General features: G+C 40.9%; 1 protein-coding gene across 1 annotated transcript; it reads left to right on the forward strand.

Moving 5' to 3' along the window:
- Positions 1-922: 922 nt before the first annotated feature.
- adam17a (ADAM metallopeptidase domain 17a) lies at positions 923-20,062 on the forward strand. Its single transcript, XM_080413583.1, has 19 exons — positions 923-1,140; positions 2,641-2,773; positions 3,793-3,926; positions 4,024-4,112; positions 4,344-4,524; positions 6,711-6,841; positions 7,210-7,296; positions 8,848-8,964; positions 9,382-9,526; positions 10,371-10,462; positions 12,855-13,007; positions 13,280-13,479; positions 13,761-13,864; positions 14,141-14,275; positions 14,377-14,510; positions 14,699-14,777; positions 15,050-15,138; positions 16,091-16,159; positions 18,146-20,062. Exons 1-19 carry the CDS (start codon positions 1,038-1,040, stop codon positions 18,563-18,565), a joined length of 2,595 nt encoding a protein of 864 aa, XP_080269709.1. The 5' UTR covers positions 923-1,037; the 3' UTR covers positions 18,566-20,062.
- The last annotated feature ends 158 nt before the right edge of the window (positions 20,063-20,220 follow it).

Here is a 20,220-nt window from a genome sequence, read left to right on the forward strand (position 1 = left end):
CTATTTTTGGATTCATGCTGGATGGATAGTACTTTGCCATCCATGCTGTGTGAATTTCAATTATAGGAGCAATAATTAACATATGTTTGAACTTCATTTAATCACAATTTAAACTTTAAATTCTGTGGGAAAATGACTGAAATGCAACTTCTTAGGTTACTTAATTTTGTTGTAGCCTATGTATATTTTTGTAACTTTAATTTTGGTCTCAAAGGAATCAACATTCCATTTTCCCTTAAAATGTTCCTAACTGAAATAAAAATATTCACATACCTTACAGATGTTAGAAGAACACATGTTGTGAGAAAAGTGTCATGTAAAAAATAAAAACTATTAAAGGTAGTGCATAAATGCCATGTAGATGCTAAAGTTTAAATACATAAATCATGTATTAAAGTGACATCATTTTCAAAATGTGTCTCTTTCCCAGAAAGGATATTTTTTCCACATTATGAACTATCCGGATGTTTTCTCCTCAGCGTACTTCCGGGGTAGTGGTCAGCGTTGCCATGTCCGCTTATTATAAGCGACTTTGGGCTTTTTTTCTGTAAAGTTGCTTGTAAATATTATTGGTATTGTTGCAGATTGCGGTTTCTAAAGCGTAGTTGCATATTTGGGCTTGTTTCCTATTTTTATTTATTTATTATTATTATTATTTAAACCAGTGGTTCTTAAATATGTTCATGTCATGTAACATTTGTCCCTAACCCCCATCTGAAAATGTTTTGTGCCCCTTACCACAGCCCCGTACCAGTTCCAATTATTCCAGCAGCAGATAGCAGATCTCACAACGCGTGGTGAGCTTGTAGATATTAGGTATTATGTTTAAAATTTGAAGCGCTCATGTGGCCAGTCGCTTCTTTTTGGGTTTGTTTTCATAGACCTGATTGCTTATTTCTCTCGCAAAACCTGGCAACATTAGTGGGTAGCAGCAGCTAAGCTAACTAGTATACCAGCTGTCAACGTGCCTGTGTTTTTGTTGACAATGAATGACAGCTCTAGTGTAGCTATAATAACCAGTCACTTTTAATCTCACAATGAGGCATTTATTATGGTTTATGGTCGTTGTTGTGGCTCCTTGTTGGGTCCAATGTGCTGTTAAGTCCAGAATGACGGAGGAGGAGAATCCGGAAGAAGCTCGTAAGTAAAGTAGCCTTTTTTACCAGTGGTGGAAAAAGTACTCAAATTCTCAGAACCCCCTCAAGGACCACTGCCTGGTGGTCCCCGGACCACTGGTTGAGAACCACCGCTTTAGGTGAATCCTTCAATAGTTTTGACTGAGTTTTTACTAATGAAATGTGCAGTGGTGGAAAAAGTACTCACATTTTTTTTACGTACCAATACTGCAATGTAGAAATACTCTGTTGCAAGACAAAGCCCCGGAATTAAAAATGTACTTGACTAAAAGTGCCAAAAGTAGAAAGTACCCATTATGCAGATTGTCCCATTTCACAAGTTTTCACAAGTTCTCAAAAACTGATGCATTGTGAGCTTTGTAGATCAAGTGGTTACTGTATGTTTTGTAATAATAATACAACATTTCAAAGTAACTAGTAACAAATGTTCAAACAATTGTAGTGGAGTAAAAGTACAATATTTGCCTCTGAGATGTATAAGTTGAAGTTAAAGTACTGAAAATTGGAAATACTGCAGTAAAGTAAAAATACCTCCAGTAAATTAGTTACTTTACTCCACAAGCCTCTAATAGGGTTGTTTCCAACAGAATTGTTTACCATAAGGCATATGAATAATATGACGCTATTCTACTTCTGCTTCACTGGCTACAGTATATATAGTTATTATCTAGGAGGAACCCATTGGCAAAACAATTTAAGTAAATAAGTAGATTACAGTAGTTTAGTTTCAGTTAGATGATTCACGAATGGGTTTACTAGTTTCAGTTTAGCTTCTGTTTTTAAAGCCATTTTCTGTATATTTTTATTTTAGTTAATTTTGTAAGTACACAATATGGCTTCAGCTTTTTTTTTTTTCTTCATTTTCCTCTTTCTTCTTTTTTTTTTAAACTCACACCTCTAGTCTTAGTTTTTAGTTTAGTTTGATGACCACTTTACATCAAATGACAGAGGACAGGAGCAAAACTCATGATTTTATCCTGAATTTTGTCTGTGACAGCTCACTTGAAAAGTTGTTGGGTGTAAGGTCGGTTATTGGTTAACTATAACGGTTAACTATAATAACCTTGCAGTTAAAGCGGGGAAAACTGTTGTCGCCTGAGGGAGGACTGAGCCAGCGTGTGTTTAAATTCCACTGTTTTAAATTCACAGACGCAGCCACTGTGGACTGTTATAGTAAGATAGATAGCTGTAGTGTCATTCAGCAATACATCAAATGCATAATTGAACGAAACTTCGTTCCACACTGGCTTACAGAATCATAGTCCCCACAGCTCCCATGAACCGTACTTGTGGACCCCCAACTAAAGATCAAGGATTTCCATGGAACACACTGTTGACTGCTTTTATTATATTAATTATACTGTTATTATACCTGCTATGTTATTGTTGTCATTATAGTTATGTTAACTTACTATTGCTGTTGCTTGTATCTCTCTCCCTGGCCTAGAGCCTGTTTATGTTAATTTAATCACACTGCATTATCCTCTCCCTCTCTGTTCTCCAGAGGCTCTTAACGCCATACTGTCAGATTTTGAGGTCCTGGCTGTGTCTGACATTCAGCTACACTCTGTAAGGAAGAGAGATGTCAGCACCCAGTCCCACCTGGAACGGCTGGTCAGCTTCAGAGCTCTGCAGAGGTACAGCAACGAACAACACAATAAAAGAGTTATGAATAGCCTAAGCCTACATAACCTTTTCGGGCACGAGCGCACCTTTTTGCAAGGCTGTTGAGATCTACCGTACCATATATATATGTATACTATGAAAACCATCACTGCTTTTACGTCTTTGCCTATTATAGATTGCTAATTAGATTCATGCAAACATAGAATAAGCCAATGATTTAATAATAACAAAATAATAAACACATAATTCTGGGGGGAAAAGTGTTATGTCCGTAAAACTAAGTCAAACAAAAAAATAATTTATGGGACTTTTAAAATACCGATGACAACACTTGAACCAGTTTCATGAATGGTATATATACACATATATGATTGAGGTTTCAGTTCCTTCCTTCTTTTTCTCAGTTAACTTTCAGTTGTAAAAGTCTTGTGAAATGATTGTTGGTTTGTCAGAAAGTGTCTTAAGTTCTCTTTCTTCGCCAGCACTGTGCAGTTGTAGCAAATGAAGCCTAGTACTAAATGGGTAACACACCTGGACCTTTATATGCTGCCAAGGACATTCCTGTGTTCATTTGCACTGCGTCAAATTTGTTGGGGTTTGCAATGCACGTTCAGCCCAGCAAACCTGAGCCTGAATAGACGGCAGACAAGATTAATTGATGTTTTTTTGTGGGTTTTCAAATTGCTCCTCAATCGACCAAAACGCTACTCAAGATCGACTAGTTGAGACATGGTGCACCAGTGAACCTACTGAAAAGAATTCCCTGATAGTATCTGTTGATGATCTATGATCGGGGTAGCACAGATTGAGCTGGAACCTGCCATAGTACTTAGATATCATTCACTAGAATACATTTTCCCTAGAGCAGAGGTTCAAGTAATTTGTGACGTTTTGGTTTGCGTGGCAAGTGAATTTCACTAATCCAGGCCAGGACTTTTCTGAAGACATCATAACATCTTTATTTATATTTGATTTAACCTTGTATAGTATAACATTAATATATTTGCATTCTTCTTCTTTTTTCTGTCAGAAATTTCAAACTTTACTTGACCACTAATACAGACCTGTTCACTGAGAACTTTACGGCTGTTTTTGTTGACAAAGATGGGAGAGAGGAGAAATATGATGTTCCGCTACAGAACTTCTTCACCGGACATGTTGTTGGTAAGTAGCAGCACACTATAGTACACTAGTAGTATCAAACCCGGCATCGTATTTTGATTAAGCACTAATACTGTAACGTTATGTCTTTGGTGTGTAGGAGAGGAACATTCACGTGTGCAGGCACACATAGATGGGGAAGAGTTCTCTGCCCACATACAAACTGAGGAAGCTGAGTACAACATTGAGGTAAGGACCAAGGATGCAGCATATGATGATGCTCCAGTTGTAGAAGACACAGACATACAGTATTTTGGACCAGAAAATGTCTCATGTCACTCGTCTACAGTTGTCCTAAAGCTCTGCTTTCCCATTACACAGCGACATCTTGAATGTTAATTTATCCATGGCTCCTCTATTATACCTCCGTCTCTCTCTCTCTTTCTCTCCCGACCCGTGTCCCTGTCTGTCTCTGTCCAGCCCTTGTGGAGGTTCACAGAGTCCAGCCCTGATGGCCGTTTGCTGATTTATCGCTCCGAGGACATCAAGAACCTAAGCCGCATCGCCTCTCCCAGTGTGTGTGGCTACGTCCACGTAGAGGCTGAGGACCTGCTTCCAGAGGCTGCCAGGAGGAACTGGGATGGACACACAGGGGAGAATGGTAAGTGTTTGTGTTTCTTTCTCTCTCTCTCTCTCACTCATCCATGTGGTAGAAAGGAGTTGTATATGTGGGTGCAGGATGGTGTGAGTGTGCATGTTTGTTTATGCTGTGGAAAGGCGTGGGAGTAAGATGTGGTAAGCATCTAGCACTGTGTGTGTGTGTGTGTGTGTGTGTGTGTGTGTGTGTGTGTGTGTGTGTGTGTGTGTGTGTGTGTGTGTGTGTGTGTGTGTGTGTGTGTGTGTGTGTGTGTGTGTGTGTGTGTGTGTGTGTGTGTGTGTGTGTGTGTGTGTGTGTGTGTGTGTGTGTGATAGATGAGAGGAAAAGAGTGGGAAGATAATGAACATTGGACGGAGGAGAAATGGGATGGAGGAGGGAGTTGGTAGGTAGTGATGAGTGGGTGGATGATTTTGAAACAATTGCTTTAATAAAAGCCTTTCATCTGTGAAACCGGTGTTCTTCACATACACATGGCCGACAAGAGCGTATTATGTAACGGGGGGAAAAACCGAACATATCATTTGATGCTTTTATTTTGTGGCGGAAATTTAAAGCTTACAAGAGTGAAAATTAGCTGGGGGGTTTCTGAAATACTTCTCACAAGGTCCAATTTGAAAGCACGTACTGGAAACGAACGAAGGTGAAGGTTCTTATGGGGGAGGCGTTGAAATTCGTGGAAGTACTGCTGGTATCTAATGAGAATACAAAAGTGCTCACCAGTCACCCACTGCTTGTGAGCACGCCAGAGCAACACACGCACACGCACACACACACACACACACACACACACACACACACACACACACACACACACACAAACACAAGGGGCTTCCTTTCCTATTGCTTGAGATGCATTTAATTGTCACTGCAGCACACTAGGTCTGCATGTCCCGTTTAAATTTTAAATGTAACCATAAATAACAGTTGAAAAACAGACACCTAGGCGAATGGAAGAGTGGTGAGATATTGTTATTATTTACATTATCTCTGGGGAGAAGGAGACCATTGAATTATGTGTATGTAACTGCGTATCTAGTGGTGACTCAGGTTGGCCCACAGCTTAGAGCTACAAATGCTCTCTTACACAGGAGAGTCTTCTATTTCAGTTTGTATAAATTGATTCTATATACAGTAAGTATATGTAACTTTTGAACATAATGTGTGTAGATTATAGTGCAGTGTACTATACTGTGAAGAACAAAGCCTTAGTCTATTCAGTTCACTGGCAAACAAAAAGAAGCCATGTTGCTAAATATGAAAATTAGGGCAATTAACAATGGGATACTAGAGCACGGCCTCATTGTTTTATGCCCTTATGCACATCTTTATGCAGGCCTATCCTTGGCTTGAATATACTGGCGTATAGTGTATCTTTATCTCTATCTACTAGGGACGTGACTCATTATTAGGGCTTTTGTAATTCGATTAATTGGAGGCATTATTCGAATGATTCAAAAAATAATCAATTTGTTTCTTTTAGGTATTATTATTATTTTAATTAACTGCCACCATTAAATTTGAAATTTGTGTTAAAGCCCTAATGTTTAATGCTATGATGTTTAAAAAATGATAGGCTCTATTTAAGGTAAAGATCTTTACTTGACAATTCCTAGTCATGTCTGTAGTTATAATAATAATTTGTTGTTTACTGTATCCTATATTTAAATAGCCTAATGGGCCGGTCGGTGGACAACCGCGGCCCATGTGCCCACCGCCCGTCCTGGCTAGAACTTGTGAACGTGACCAGAACTTCATATCCTGTGGTGAAAATGCAATTAAACAGTGTATGTTTGGGAAATTTTTTAAATCGACTTCCTCACTCCCTGCATATGCTCAATAATACCTAAATAACGATTTATCTAATCAACTTTTTTTTAAATTCTAAAATGGTGAAAATAGCCGGTTGTATGTTTTCGCTATTCATCGTATGGCATCGTAAGTATTTAGGGCTTGTGTGGTTACGGCTTATTATTATTTGTTTACTTTCTTTCAGTTAACAATATATCATTTTTGTGCACCGCATTTTGAGCTTGCAGATCTGCTATTTTGTGTGACGCTGCAGTGTGATCAAGTAGGGCGTTAATTTACAAAAAGTTGAAATATGGAGATAAGCGGTTTCTGCCCAACAGCAACAAAATTAACCTTTCCTCATCCTCTGTCTGCTCTCTTGGCCTGTTCCTCCTCTGCAGAGACACGCCACAGAGAGAAGAGAAGCGCCCACGATCACAAGAAGAACACCTGTCCCCTTCTGCTGGTGGCAGACTACCGATTCTATCAACACATGGGTCGCGGAGAAGAGAGTGTCACTCTCAACTATCTGGTCAGGCTCTCCGTTCTATTAAATGTTAATAGAATTAATTAAATAAATTGTGCAATAATATAATTGTAGAGCATTGGCTCACCATGTAATATTTCTTCACAAACGCAAAATGTATCTCGATGTCCTCCTTGACAAATTACATCAAATTACATACATACCATGCATATCGGCAATCATGTATGTACTTTACATACCATGCATTTCGGCACTCACAATGAGAGGACACTAGTGTGGTTTTACATAGTGATATAATGCCATACATATATGTTGTATCTTGTTAAGGCACTATGTACTGTGCAGTGTCTCTACTAGTACTATATGGACTCTGCTCTGATTTGGTGTCTTTCACGTTGTCTTCCTCTCTTCAGATCGAGTTGATTGATCGAGTGGATGACATATACAGGACTACCAACTGGAATGATGAATTCAAAGGCTATGGAGTCCAGATCAATCAAGTGTGTAGGCGTGTGTGTGTGTGTGTGTGTGTGTGTGTGTGTGTGTGTGTGTGTGTGTGTGTGTGTGTGTGTGTGTGTGTGTGTGAAAGGATAGTGCAATGTAAAAACAAAGGGAGGGCTTCTTTGCACAGAAACGGATACAGGTTAATGTCTTTTTTGTCCACTGTTCAGAAAGGAATTGTGAAATGCATTTCAGGTCTTCCTCTTAGCTTGAGGAAAACCTCAGGTTGAAACAACCATATAGTTTGAAATGCATTTCATATGTACCCATTTGAACCTTTTTTTACACTAGATGTTCAGGCTGCCGAGTTGTGGCCATTTGAAGTGTTAGACACTGCTGTAACACTGCTGTTTGTCCGATTTGTGTGTAATTCAGTTTTTATTTTGGTGTGGCTATTCTCATGGCAGCTGGGTCGTCGGGGGCTCTGACGTGGCCCCTGGTGTGACTATTGTCATGGCAGACGCCTGAACAGTATTTGTGTCAAGTTTGGTGCGGATCAGAGCAGCGGTGCGCCTCACAAGTCTGCATGTTACGTTTTTGGCGTCCACTGTCGACCCACACTCTAGGCAATTTTAATATAAAAGGATGTGGACACAGATAATTCAAAATACTGTATTTTTTGCCCTCTCTTTGTTTTTGCTTTTCAAGAAGGACTTGCATACACACCATGGACCATTCCATGGTGTTTCAGAATCACACATCACAACTGTTAACTCCCTCACAACATGCTAGCTTCTTTGTATGTGGCGTCATTCACAGAAGTGAAACTGAGCATAATGCTGTCCCTTGAGAAGCAGTTTTTTCTTTTATGTGTGCCTCGTGGGGTCATTTAACTTGTTCCATGGGCTTTGGGAATGAATGGAGACACTGTTTGCCCATACTATGAACGCTGAGCTTTCTCACCAAGAAGATATGCATCTATTTGTCCCCCTGAATCCTTTTCCAATCATCCCAAGGTGCATTGAGGGCAACTACCCTCAAGGTAGCGTTATGACTGAAACACGCACCCATAAACAAGGTGCTGAATGGAAGAGAGTCACACTGTCCTGAAAGCATCTGAGCTACAGTAATGTTACACACCTGATGTTTTTTTCCCCCACTCTTACATTGAACTAGCCTGGCTCCAGCCCCTGGAGTGAAACTAAATGAAAATTCAGTGTCAGGCTAACATTGAACAATATCATCAGTGTGGGGTGGAAAGTGAAACATTGTACGCCCAAAACCGTTACTTTTCAGGAAATATAAAAAAAGATCCTGTATTCCAATGGATACAATGTAGTTATTATTTAGTCACAAGTTCTTGTTACTGTAACACTTTTCATTGACTCAATATTTATAATACCCACAGACACACTTTACCACTTTCACATTCACTTAAATGTAAAACAAAGAAGCAAAAATAACATTTCTGATACTTTTGTGTGACACTGTAGTATGACGAAGTAGGGCATCAATTTACGATGCCCGACAGCATCTATTTTACTGCATTCTCATATTTCTGAGATTCTGCCTTGTTATATCTATGGTCTGTAATGTTTGTCTGTTCTCAGATCATCATCAACAAGGAGCCTACCAGGCCTCCCCCTGGTGGTAAAAGTGGCTGGATAAACTATAACATGAAGAACCCAGAAGGAAGGGAGGTCTGGGATGTCAAGAAGCTTCTGGAGGTGAGAGAGAAACAGACAGGGTTAGATAGAGACACGGTTGGGAAATTACTACCAGCTACCAGTCAACAAAGGTTTTACTAGTGGCTGGTACATTTGCTGGTACAATAATAATGCTACTAACTGTAGAATCTCTAGAATTCATCATCCTTTTTGAACAGTGAAGGGGAACAATATATTTTCTATCACACTATAAAATTCTGGACGTAAGTTATTAAAAGAAGTCGGATTTTAATTAGGAAGATTTTGCTGTATTTTAGATGGATGGGAGGGCGGGGTGTTTTGCACTTATAGCAATGGTAACCCTAAATGATAAGTACTGTATCTCTTGTTCACACCAGTTCTTTATTTGGTATCATTTGGACTAATCTGTCTCTCTAAAGTGTTTGAAAGGATAATAAGCCTCTGTGTGTCTTCCAGCAATTCAGCTTAGACATGGCTGACAATGCATCCACGGTGTGCCTGGCTCATCTGTTCACCTATCAGGACTTTGACGAGGGAACCCTGGGGCTGGCCTATGTGGCTCCCTCCAAACCCCAAGCCCTGGGCGGACTCTGCCCCAAACGTAAGGCTGTGACAGAACAGCATCTGTTTAGGAATATGATGGCTGGACCACAGTATACTGACTAAAGTCATGTATGGCAAATATTGAATGATAATGATTGTACCAGTATGGGCACGTTTAAAAGACTATTATTAAAGGTATTTCACTTAAAACCTCTTCTGGTTTCAGATTCACATCTACTCAGCCTTTTGTGTGCACCCCAGACAGTTTTTAAGTTTCTTGGTTAAATATTTAGATATTTGATTCTTTTGATATTATTTTTCCTATATAAGACCATTCAACTTCAAACTCCATTTTAACTATGTTAGATTAATTGAAAACACGTCCCTGGTTCTGGTGACTGATATTGTCCTTCTAATGCATGAGGGGATCTTCATTGTTGTACTAGGTTTAAACAATTATAATAATTATTTATTATATTTATTTATTTTATTTGTATTAAATGTTTTATATATTTAATATGTAAAAATTAATTGTAAAATTACTTCCATAGTGTTTCTCAACGGAGGCTGTGCCACTCCTGTTGAGAAACACTATGTTAAAATGACCCCAGAAGTGTTTTAAAGTGAAATAACCCTAAGTTATGAAAAGAGATTGTGAAATTATGCGATTTGAGAATAGGTTTTACCAGGCCTAGATAAGTAATGAAAATTGTATTGTATGTTTATTATTATTATCACATTTTCAACTGGTCAGAGGCTTAGCTGCTGCTGATACAGTATCATAAGTTAACTGCAGATAGATATTGGTCTTAGAGAAGGCCCAATCTGGCATTGAAAAGTCATCGCAATTAATGAATACAAATGTATGAACTATTGTAAATTGTCTATTTGTATTTTTACAGCATACTATCCATCTCATTCTGCCAAGAAGCCCAGTTACCTGAATACCGGCTTGACCAGCACCAAAAATTATGGGAAAACCATTTTAACAAAGGTTTGAAATTATTGAGTATTTTCTGCATTATTGGATTGTAAGGGGTTTATGTGAAACATGTGGGTTGCATTCAAAGACATGATTTTGCCGTTTTCATCATGTCTGTCTGTCAAGACACTCATTGTCAGTAGCCCATATGTAAGCTAATGCATCATGAAATTATATTGGCCAAAATACGTTGCAACAGCTTATAGACAAACTGACCATTTGGCGGATGTCTGTGCTCTATTGAGCACATTCTCTAGCTACAGTAAATCTGGAATTGGTTGAGCAACCAGCACACCTACCACATCTCTTTACTTTATAGCTGATATTCTTGTGAATAAACAATCATAAAATAAACTACAACTATTTAAAAACCACTGACACGGACACGTCTTGTTGCGGACACATTTGTCTGTGTACGGACACATTGAGATATTGAGATATATGTGGGACTCGGGGACAGACATGCACGCTAGATAGATTTGAATCATTGCACAGCCATATCACTGTGCACGTAGAGCTTTCAATACATTCCCTTGTTAAGCTGCTTCTGGGTCTTTTAGTTTTAGTGTGTTAGTTTTAGTAGTGTTCAGGAGTGACTCCTGGGTTTGTAATCCCCTATGGATATAAATGGACTAAATTGACTACATTAAATGTATCTTTAATTGCTTAACCTCTATGTACAGAACTGCTTCACAATAACACTGTAACTAAGAGATTTTTTGGAGAAAAAAAACGAAAAAGAACCTTCGTTTATATTCAACAATATCCTCCTACATAAGTTTCACATTCTCTTAATGAGTCGAACTTAAATTTCTTCATAGAGACAAGATGACGGTGTATAGTTGATTATGCCTGTAAAGGAAAAAAGTTTTTTTGTGATCTCACACCAATGTTGCCCTGTGAAGCAGTTATAGGTTAACTATTTATAAAGACCGCTTTTTCCATTTACTGGTGAGGCAGCGCAAGGCAGTGGCCAGTTTAACATAGGCTTGTCTCTAAATGGACACAGATTAAAGGCCGATGCATAGCACAATTTTAAAGACGAAATAAAATCGGTTCAGGAGGGGTCCCCAAACCGAATTTATTTTGGCTGTAAAAGTGTAGTATGCATCGGCCTTAGAGATCCATTTGTTTTATTTTTTGCCTAAAATTTTTTATCCCGCGATTTTTGTAACCCATATTTTTCACCCGGTGCCAATTTCCTAAGTGATCCTGGGCGCTACACCAGCCCTACACCAGCACTACACCAGTCCCCCACAGTAGGGAGGCCAGGGCCGAGCTCATGCTTCCTTCAGGCATGAGAGCCAACTGACCTTCTTGTCACCTGACAGGGGGGAGTTTCCCTGGTTGGACGTAGCGCGTGGAAGGAACACGTTATTCCAACCAGTTCCCTTCCCCTCCATCAGGCGCCCCGGCTGTCATGGGGGAGGCGGTATAGCGACCAGGATTACTACATGTTTTTGTGAGGGTATTAACTACCCTAGGAGACACGGGGAGAACATGCAAACTCCACACAGAGTAGGCCCTTTCGCCAACCCCACCTAGGGTATGGGCGCTGATGACGCGGAGGAGAAGACACGCCCCCAGCGCCCACAGCGTCCCCGGCGGGAATCGAACCCAGGACCTTCTAGCTGTGAGGCGACAGCGCTACCGACTGCGCCACCGTGCCTCCCGATCCATTTGTTTTACATACATAGATTATCAACAACAATGGAAATTTCACGAGCGGGCATTTCATGGTTTTACACAGACAAAATGCCAGTGCAGCTTTGTGTTTGGACGATTTGATTGGAAATACATGCCACTGCGCCTCAAGACATAATCAACCTCAGCACCTCACGTCAATGTGCCTGTCCCAAAATAGGGCCTTCAGAGTTTTGTTCGTTTGAACTTTGGCCCAGTTTAACCCAGTTTCCACTGACGGCTATTCTGTATTAACAGCAAGCACTGCTAAAGTTGCAACACCACAGATTTCCTCTGTCAAGTTTCAATGGCTGACGGCACACATTTATTCTCATGTAGTCACTGCTTCAGTTGCCATTGACTACGGGCCACGGTGCTCAATTGTTGTCATGTAAAACACTTCTAGCCTATTGACCATCTATGACTCAACTCCATACTGTATGACCAGCAGTTATCTCTTGCCGTCAAGACAATAGACAAATTGATAAATGCACTACTTGAGAAACAGATCTTTTTTGTTTTGTTGGTGGCATGGGATAAGATCTACCTTTGGTGTTGTCAACCCTGGCCTTTTAGCTCAGACTTGTTCCGCTCTGTTTACATGCGTCGCTAAGCAACTCCTAGATGTTATGTAAGGCAGAGACAACTTTGGTATGATTGATTAAGAAATGAGAATAATATGTATATCATTTGTAATTCTGATGTGTGTCTGTTTTACTAGGAAGCTGACTTGGTGACCACCCATGAACTGGGCCACAACTTTGGGGCGGAGCATGATCCCGACAATATCGAGACCTGTGCCCCTAACGACGACCATGGGGGCAAGTTTGTCATGTACCCCATCGCTGTGAGCGGAGACCACATGAACAACAAGGTAGCTTCCTAGTGTTCATATGTTGTACAGTGAACGCTAGATGTGTAGCATATACACAGTAAGAAATGCTAGCTGATTGTAAGATCCAACAGCAAGATAGATTCCCAGCGTAAGCCGTACGATGAACGCTAGATGTGGAGAAAATATGTACAGTAAGAAATGCTAGTTGAATGTAAGATCCAAACAGAAGATATTCACTAGACTATCAATAGTTATTTTTTCCATTTGACCATATCTAAACTCCATCCCTTCTTGTTCTCTTCCCATGAAAGCGCTTCTCTCCCTGCAGTAGGAGGTCTGTAGGGAAGACGCTGAGTTTCAAGGCTCCAGTGTGCTTCAAGGAAAGGAACAGTAAGGTTTGTGGGAACTCGCGGGTCGAGGAGGGTGAGGAATGTGACCCGGGGCTGCGCCACCTCAACGATGACGAATGCTGCACCGCCGACTGCAAGTTAAAACCCGACAAACAGTGCAGGCATGGGCCCTAGCTTGCACACACACACACATGCACATGCACATTACGAAATACACACCTAAGTGTTAATTCACACCCCAAAGCCTGCAGCATCTGTGCGAGTTAAAAAAGAACACCATCGCCAATATGACGCAGTTGACACAGTCTGTTTAAAAGTGTTGAACTTCATTAATACACACAATATAATCTTTTATGCAAAGAACGAAAACTCAATACCTGAAGTGTTGTGCTGCTAGTTAAACACACAAACTGAACATTCTCATCTCTGTTTTCTCCTACAGTGACAGGAATAGTCCTTGCTGTAAGAGGTGCATGTTTGAGAAGGCAGGGAAGAGGTGTCAGGAGCCCTTACAATCTACTTGTAAGGGAAGTTCCAATTGCACAGGTGAGTGCCTCCTGCTGGAGATATGTAACTGTTACATAAGCAGCTGCTATGTCACTGTATTGGCTGATATTCTGCCCATTAAATAAATAATTCACAATGAAATAACGCTGTACTGTTTGTTATTTATAACAGACTAGTAAAAAGACATTTCACATACTGTACTGTACATAAGCAGCCAACTGTACAGACTCTGAGTTGGGTTTGGCGGTTTCTCATTTGACCTTGAGTCTTGTCGTGTCTGACCTCTTGACCTTCCCCCCTCCATCCATGTCCAAGGAAACAGCAGTGAGTGTCCGCCTCCTGAAAACGCGGAAGATGGTGTTGTCTGTGTCGACAACGGCCTGTGTCGCGGTGGAGAATGCAACCCCTTTTGTGAGGCCACACAGAACCTCAAGTCCTGCGCATGCAATGGTTAGGAATGAGTTGAAAATGTATAGTTTTTGTTTAGTGACAAAGTACATGTATAAATCATTTCTCAGGTGGTTGAAACCCTAATGTCTCTTATTTTTCAGAGACTGAGGATTCTTGTAAAGTGTGCTGCAGGGGAAAAGATGGGACATGTGCTCCCTTCATTCAACCTGAAGATGGCACATTCCTCTACTTGCGCAAGGGCAAACCCTGCACTGTGGGCTTCTGTGACGAGGGCGTGAGTGATTCGCCTTTTATCCATTTCGTCTCAGTTTTGATTCAAACTGTTGGCTATGTTCAAGCTTTTATATTTTATGAAAATTTCAAAATGAAGGAAAACCCAACTCTCAGAGGGTGAAATGAATATAAATTTGTTTATTGCACCAACCAATAACGAACGTTGCCTGTGTGCTGATGTTCTAATAGGGAAAGTGCATGAAGCAGGTGCAGGATGTGATTGAGAGGCTGTGGGATTTCATTGACAAGCTGGATATAAACACATTTGGTAAGTCAACAGGTTTGTGTGAAGGAAGACCAACTATCGCTGTGATTGCCTGAGACACGCACAGACCCGTTTCACTAGGAAATGCATCGCAATATGGAAATGAAATACTCTCAAAGTACCATTTTATTTCATCTTTAAGCTGCTTGGCCTTTCCACTTACAGCTGATGACAAACATTGTAATTTGTAATTGTTTTAATTTATATATGTCTAGTGAGTCACTCTCCTTGTCTGCGTGTCTTTAATTTCTCTTTCTCTGCCTCTGTCCAATCAGGGAAGTTCCTGGCTGATAACATAGTGGGCTCAGTAGTGGTTTTCTCCCTCGTCTTCTGGATTCCCCTGAGTATCCTGGTTCACTGTGTGGTAAGACACTTTCATAAGAAGAAACAAAAGTGGAGTTTAAAAGCAGCCCCTTAAGTCCATGCTGCAACTGGAAATTGGCTAAAGAGTGGTTCTAGAGGGAAATGCCGTGCAGTTCATTCTTTTGGCCTGAGTGTAGCATTAGAGTATAGGGTACGGGTTCTCTCAAATAGTTACTGTTCATCTTCCAGAGTGAATGCACTCAGCAGCTTTCATGGCAATCTGCCCATAAACCTTTGAGTTATCTTGTGGGCAAGTGGAAGGTTTGGCCTAAGGGTAGTGTGTCACAAAAATCAGTATTGTGCATCCTTGCTAAATGCTGTTACAACATGTAAAGTGGCTTGTACCGAGAGGGCAATAACATAAACTTGAGACGTTTTGGAGACCACCAACATTTGTTCTTATTAGTTAAGTATTTATAAAGATTGCTATTTTCATTTGGATAAATGTGGCGTTGACCATCACCACACAAGGACATGCACACAAGCAGTTAGCAGGAATTTTTTTATGCCTGTTGTCAATAATTGCAACGATGTCCAAACTATAAAGATTGTGGCACATCTAGTGTCCAATCCAGTGCACCGTCTGCTTCAAATAACTTCAATAGATTGTCAACCAGTCGGTGTCCTACCTGGCTGACACCAATGTCAAGATTTATTAATAGAAGAATAGGGAGACCACCTCCAACCACTGCAGTTAGTTATACTGTTTTAAACATACTCTACCATATACAGTTTGGTTTAAATAACTTTGTATTCGTTAAATCAAGTCCCGGATTGTAGCTTTAAAACTATTACATACAGCAGCGTCTTACATGAGCTCTCCACTGTCTGCTTTGTAGCATGCAATGCTCTGCTGTCTGCTCTCCTGGTGGAATAGATTTTACGGAAATGTTGAGTGTTGGGGCATGATGAAAAGAAGTTCTAGAAATTCTGTGTATTATTTTCCTCTGTAGGACAAACGCCTAGACCTTGAGTATGAGGAGAGTACCAAGCCCTTCTATCCTCCTAACATCTATCCAAGCGTAAGTGTTTTATCGATCCAATTCTGTTTTCATATGCCCATGATGAATGATCATACTGTACTTGCATATAAGGCCTGCAGCCACACTAACCAGACTAACACGACAGCTCCAAATCTCCTTTTTAACATACTGACATAATGATGGGAAGGAGCATGAGATTTGTTGTTCGTGTCGAGGGTCTAGTAGCCAGTTCTCAAATCTACTATGATATACAGTACCTGGGCAGACTTCTGCCTTAAAATCGGTCAATTGTTTAACCACTTAAGCCCTATATGCTTCGTAATACGACGAACAAGCTCACAACGCACTGATGCGACACATTGTGAGCTTGTAGATTGGCTATTTTCTGCGACTTCTGAAAGGTTTTTATTTTTTTGCCCATAATGATATGCCCAAAATAGGGATGCCACGTTGAAAGTGGTTAAGATCACCCAAATGATTAGTTAAGGTAGAAACACTGAGACAATAACAGAACTATTTTAAACTTTCAAATTCTTAGTATTTATTTAGGGTGCGTTCGGATATACAGCACTGAGCGCACTGGCCAATACAAACTAATACGTGAGTGCGCTCCCGGTGTGCATTTCCGAACGCACCCTTAATGATAATGTACACATTGGTGTTAAGCATTATTTCTTATGGGTCATTATAAATAATGATTACTTGTGGCCTATGCTAACAAATTAATACTTGTTGAGAAAAACAATCCTAGGGATTATATATATTCAGTAGGATGGGGTCAAGGACAGGTATCGATTTTGGAATTGGAGAGGAGGAGACATCTTGAAGCAGCTCAAACTAGTGCGGTGGTTCTCAAAGTGGGGCCCAGGGACCCTCAGGGTGCCTTGAGGGGGTTCCAAATGGACACTTACAGGTGTGCAACTCTGAGAGTGTAAACATTTATTCCATTTTATACACTCTCAGAGTCGGGCTACTTGAGATTTAAGAAGTGTGAGAACCACTGAGCTATAGTGTATGGGCCACCCATCACCAAGGGCCTCACTCTGCTGGGTTTGAGCTCGTGATGACCCTGTCCATGACTCTCTGCCCTGGCCCCCCCTCCCTGTTCTCATTGGAACTGCAGCAGATGGTGGAAGTTTGTAGTAGAGCTCCCGCCATAGGTGAGTGTGTGTGTATACTTGTGTGTTGGTTGGTGTGATGTTGCATTGCATTGCGTTGCCATTGAATCCATTGACTGTGCATGGTCGTCGGGGGCCCTTAGGTTGATTTTATACTTTGTTGCACGGACGCGCCGCCACTCGATGAAAAGACTGAACGTCATGCCGTTGACGTTCTTCAGTTGGAAATAATTTTCTTTGAGCGGCATGGTTGTTCAATGAAGTATAAATTAGCCTTTACATTTGGGGTGCTCTTGCACTCCCTTCCTCCTCAACGTGATCACCGATCTAGTTTTTTACCTCACAGAAGAACCTACAGCATACATCACTTTTGCATAAATGTACGGATGTGCGCGTATGCTCTTCCGCACAGCTTCCTCCGCCCCGTCCGAAGTTATGTCTGATCGGAGATTACCTCGAGGGGTGAACGGTGTGTTTTGAGAGTACTCTGAGAGGACTGAGGACATTCTTGCACCTTGTCTGTCTGTGTGAGGCCAAATTGGATGGAGTGCCTAGACATGTTTGAGTTTGTATCTGATGCGCCAGTATAAAAGGAGGATGATGTTTCGGTTTGTCATTTTGATGATGGCTGTCTGCACAGTGTTGTGTAAAGTCTTCGTGGATTCATGAGGGGAAGCCAGCTGAAGGTACTCAACTCGCTCACTGTACTGTATGTGAGCTGATAACCTGATAAATGGCATGGAATATAAAACTGGTTCTAAACAGAAACGAAGTTGAAAGGGAGTCTGTGGCATGTGAATGTGACAGAATGGAATAACAAATGGAAGGGTCAGAGCTTCAGTTGTAAGACACAGACAGCCAGTTGCAGGTGCTGTACTTTCTGACGTGTCATTCTCTCGTTCTTCAGAGTCAAGAAATGCTCAGCATCCCAGAGTCGGCGTCCGGGCACATCGTCAAGCAGCCTCCCTCCTTCTTCGCCGCCCGGACCGTGCCCTCCTCCCTGCCTCTACAACACCAGCAGCAGGTGCAAGCAGGGTCCTCCTCTCCCGCGGCCAACAGCAGCAGTACCCAGGCCCCAGGCCCGAGCTCCGGCCTCACCCCGGCCAGCGGAGGGGTCATGGGGATCATGGACACCATCCCGGAGGATACCAGCATCGACTCTCACCTGGGCGTGGAGGGCACGGTGGAGGAAGACTTCACAACCGGAGGAGCCTGCTCGTCGGATACGAGGTCCTCCTACGAGGATCTGACCGAGCTGAACCAACAGGGCAGGGGCCGCCGCCTCAAGAGGCAGGAATGCATTGACAGTAAAGAGACAGAGTGCTGAGGAGAAGGTATTTAAGGCCTTGTGTTGAAAACACACACATACAGACACACACACACTTTGTGTTTGAGGGAACATGTAGATACAAAATACATCATAATGCATTTTCTTGTCGACACCCAGACAATGATAGATAAAGGAATAGATGTTACATATGTTTAGTTTTGGAATTTAACTGGTTTGAGGATGACAAATGAGATGTAGATATTTAATGATCAACCGTAAGATATGAATAAAACCAAATATACAGTCCGGATGGTGCTTCAGTAGTCTTGTAATGCCAGTGACTGCATTTAGAAGTAGCTACTTCAGTGGCTTTGTGCATTTTGTGTTTTCTTTTGCAGGAGAAACACTGTGCCTTTTACTTAGTTACATAAGAAATGGCGTTGAGTTTGTGATAATGAAGTGGCTGATTGCCTTCAATGACAGATGCGCCACAAATTGGTCTCCCAAAAATAGCCACATTCCCTTTGTTTTGTTAACCCAGTGGATAATTGTGGTGTGACATCGAGATGCTTTTCGATGCATTGATGATACCAAACAAGATGTTTTAATTTGGTTAAGTAAAACTTAAGTCATTGTTGCACTAGAAAGTATTGTTCATTTCACTGGAGGAGGATCTTTTTAGGTTTTGTCTTTATTACTGTTTAATATGTCATCAGTACCTTGTTTTTGGACCCTTTATACTTTTTCACAGGAAGCATGAATACTGTATAAAGAATGAATAGCCTCTTCAGTATTAAAATTCTCTAACTGTGATTGACCATTGGATAAAATTAAGAAAAGGGACTGTAATATTGCTGTTACTGTAATTTGTCATTACTTTGTAATGTTCTCTTTCTTTAAGCCGGATTCATCCACAGGACAACCCTGTAAAACCATTATAGTGCCTTTTCTAGTTTTGTGCCTAAATGTTCCACATCTCATCTCTGCCGTGGAAGTTAAGGTAAAAAATTACCATTAACAGAGCATACCAGTTTTTCTTTGTTTTTTTTTTACTCTTCAGACATGGTCAAATGTCATTTCTCCAACACTGCCACTTTTGTTTTTTTCTGTCCTTGTGCCAATTTTAGCAACTGACCTCCAGTATGTTGTGTACTGTATGGATGTGTGTATGTATGTGTCACTGTGTCTGCACATTTGTCCACTAGACTAGAGGGGTGTGAAAACAGCAAAACAGCCCTGCTATGCACCTCTCTAGATTGCTTTATTTTATGTTCCATCACTGTTGCCTGTGTGCGTTTCGTTAATTTTAATTGTATAAATATGTCCCTTGTAACTCACAAAGAAATATCACATTTGTGCCACGCTGGCTCTACTGCATGGATGTCAACTGTAAAATACAGCTCTAAAGATGTCCTGTGTCATATACTGTATAGGGGTTGTTGGATGGATAACATGTATATTAATGTTTCTACCGTATACTGATTAAATATATACACCATTGATCTCTTATTGCTTGCATTAACTGAAAAATAAAATCTTTATTGTACATTTTCACATTTTAGGTGGTCTGTTTCAGGCATTCAGTCTGTTTGTTTGACCAGATTCTAGTTCTGCTGTTTCTTTCACAGCTGGCAAAGAAATAATCCATATATGAAAACCGGCATGTGGATTATTCACTCTGAAAAGCAGGAGAGTGAGGCCAACCGAGGCCT

The sequence above is a fragment of the Gymnoscopelus braueri genome, assembly GCF_963280865.1.
Source record: "Gymnoscopelus braueri genome assembly, chromosome: 19".
NCBI classification, from domain to species: domain Eukaryota; kingdom Metazoa; phylum Chordata; class Actinopteri; order Myctophiformes; family Myctophidae; genus Gymnoscopelus; species Gymnoscopelus braueri.

Coding starts and splice junctions, on each gene's coding strand:
- adam17a (XM_080413583.1), top strand. CDS start 1,038: ATGAGGCATTTATTATGGTTTATGGTCGTTGTTGTGGCTCCTTGTTGG. Junction 7,297..8,847: donor ATGGAGTCCAGATCAATCAA/GTGTGTAGGCGT, acceptor GTCTGTTCTCAG/ATCATCATCAACAAGGAGCC. Junction 14,778..15,049: donor GCTGGATATAAACACATTTG/GTAAGTCAACAG, acceptor CTGTCCAATCAG/GGAAGTTCCTGGCTGATAAC.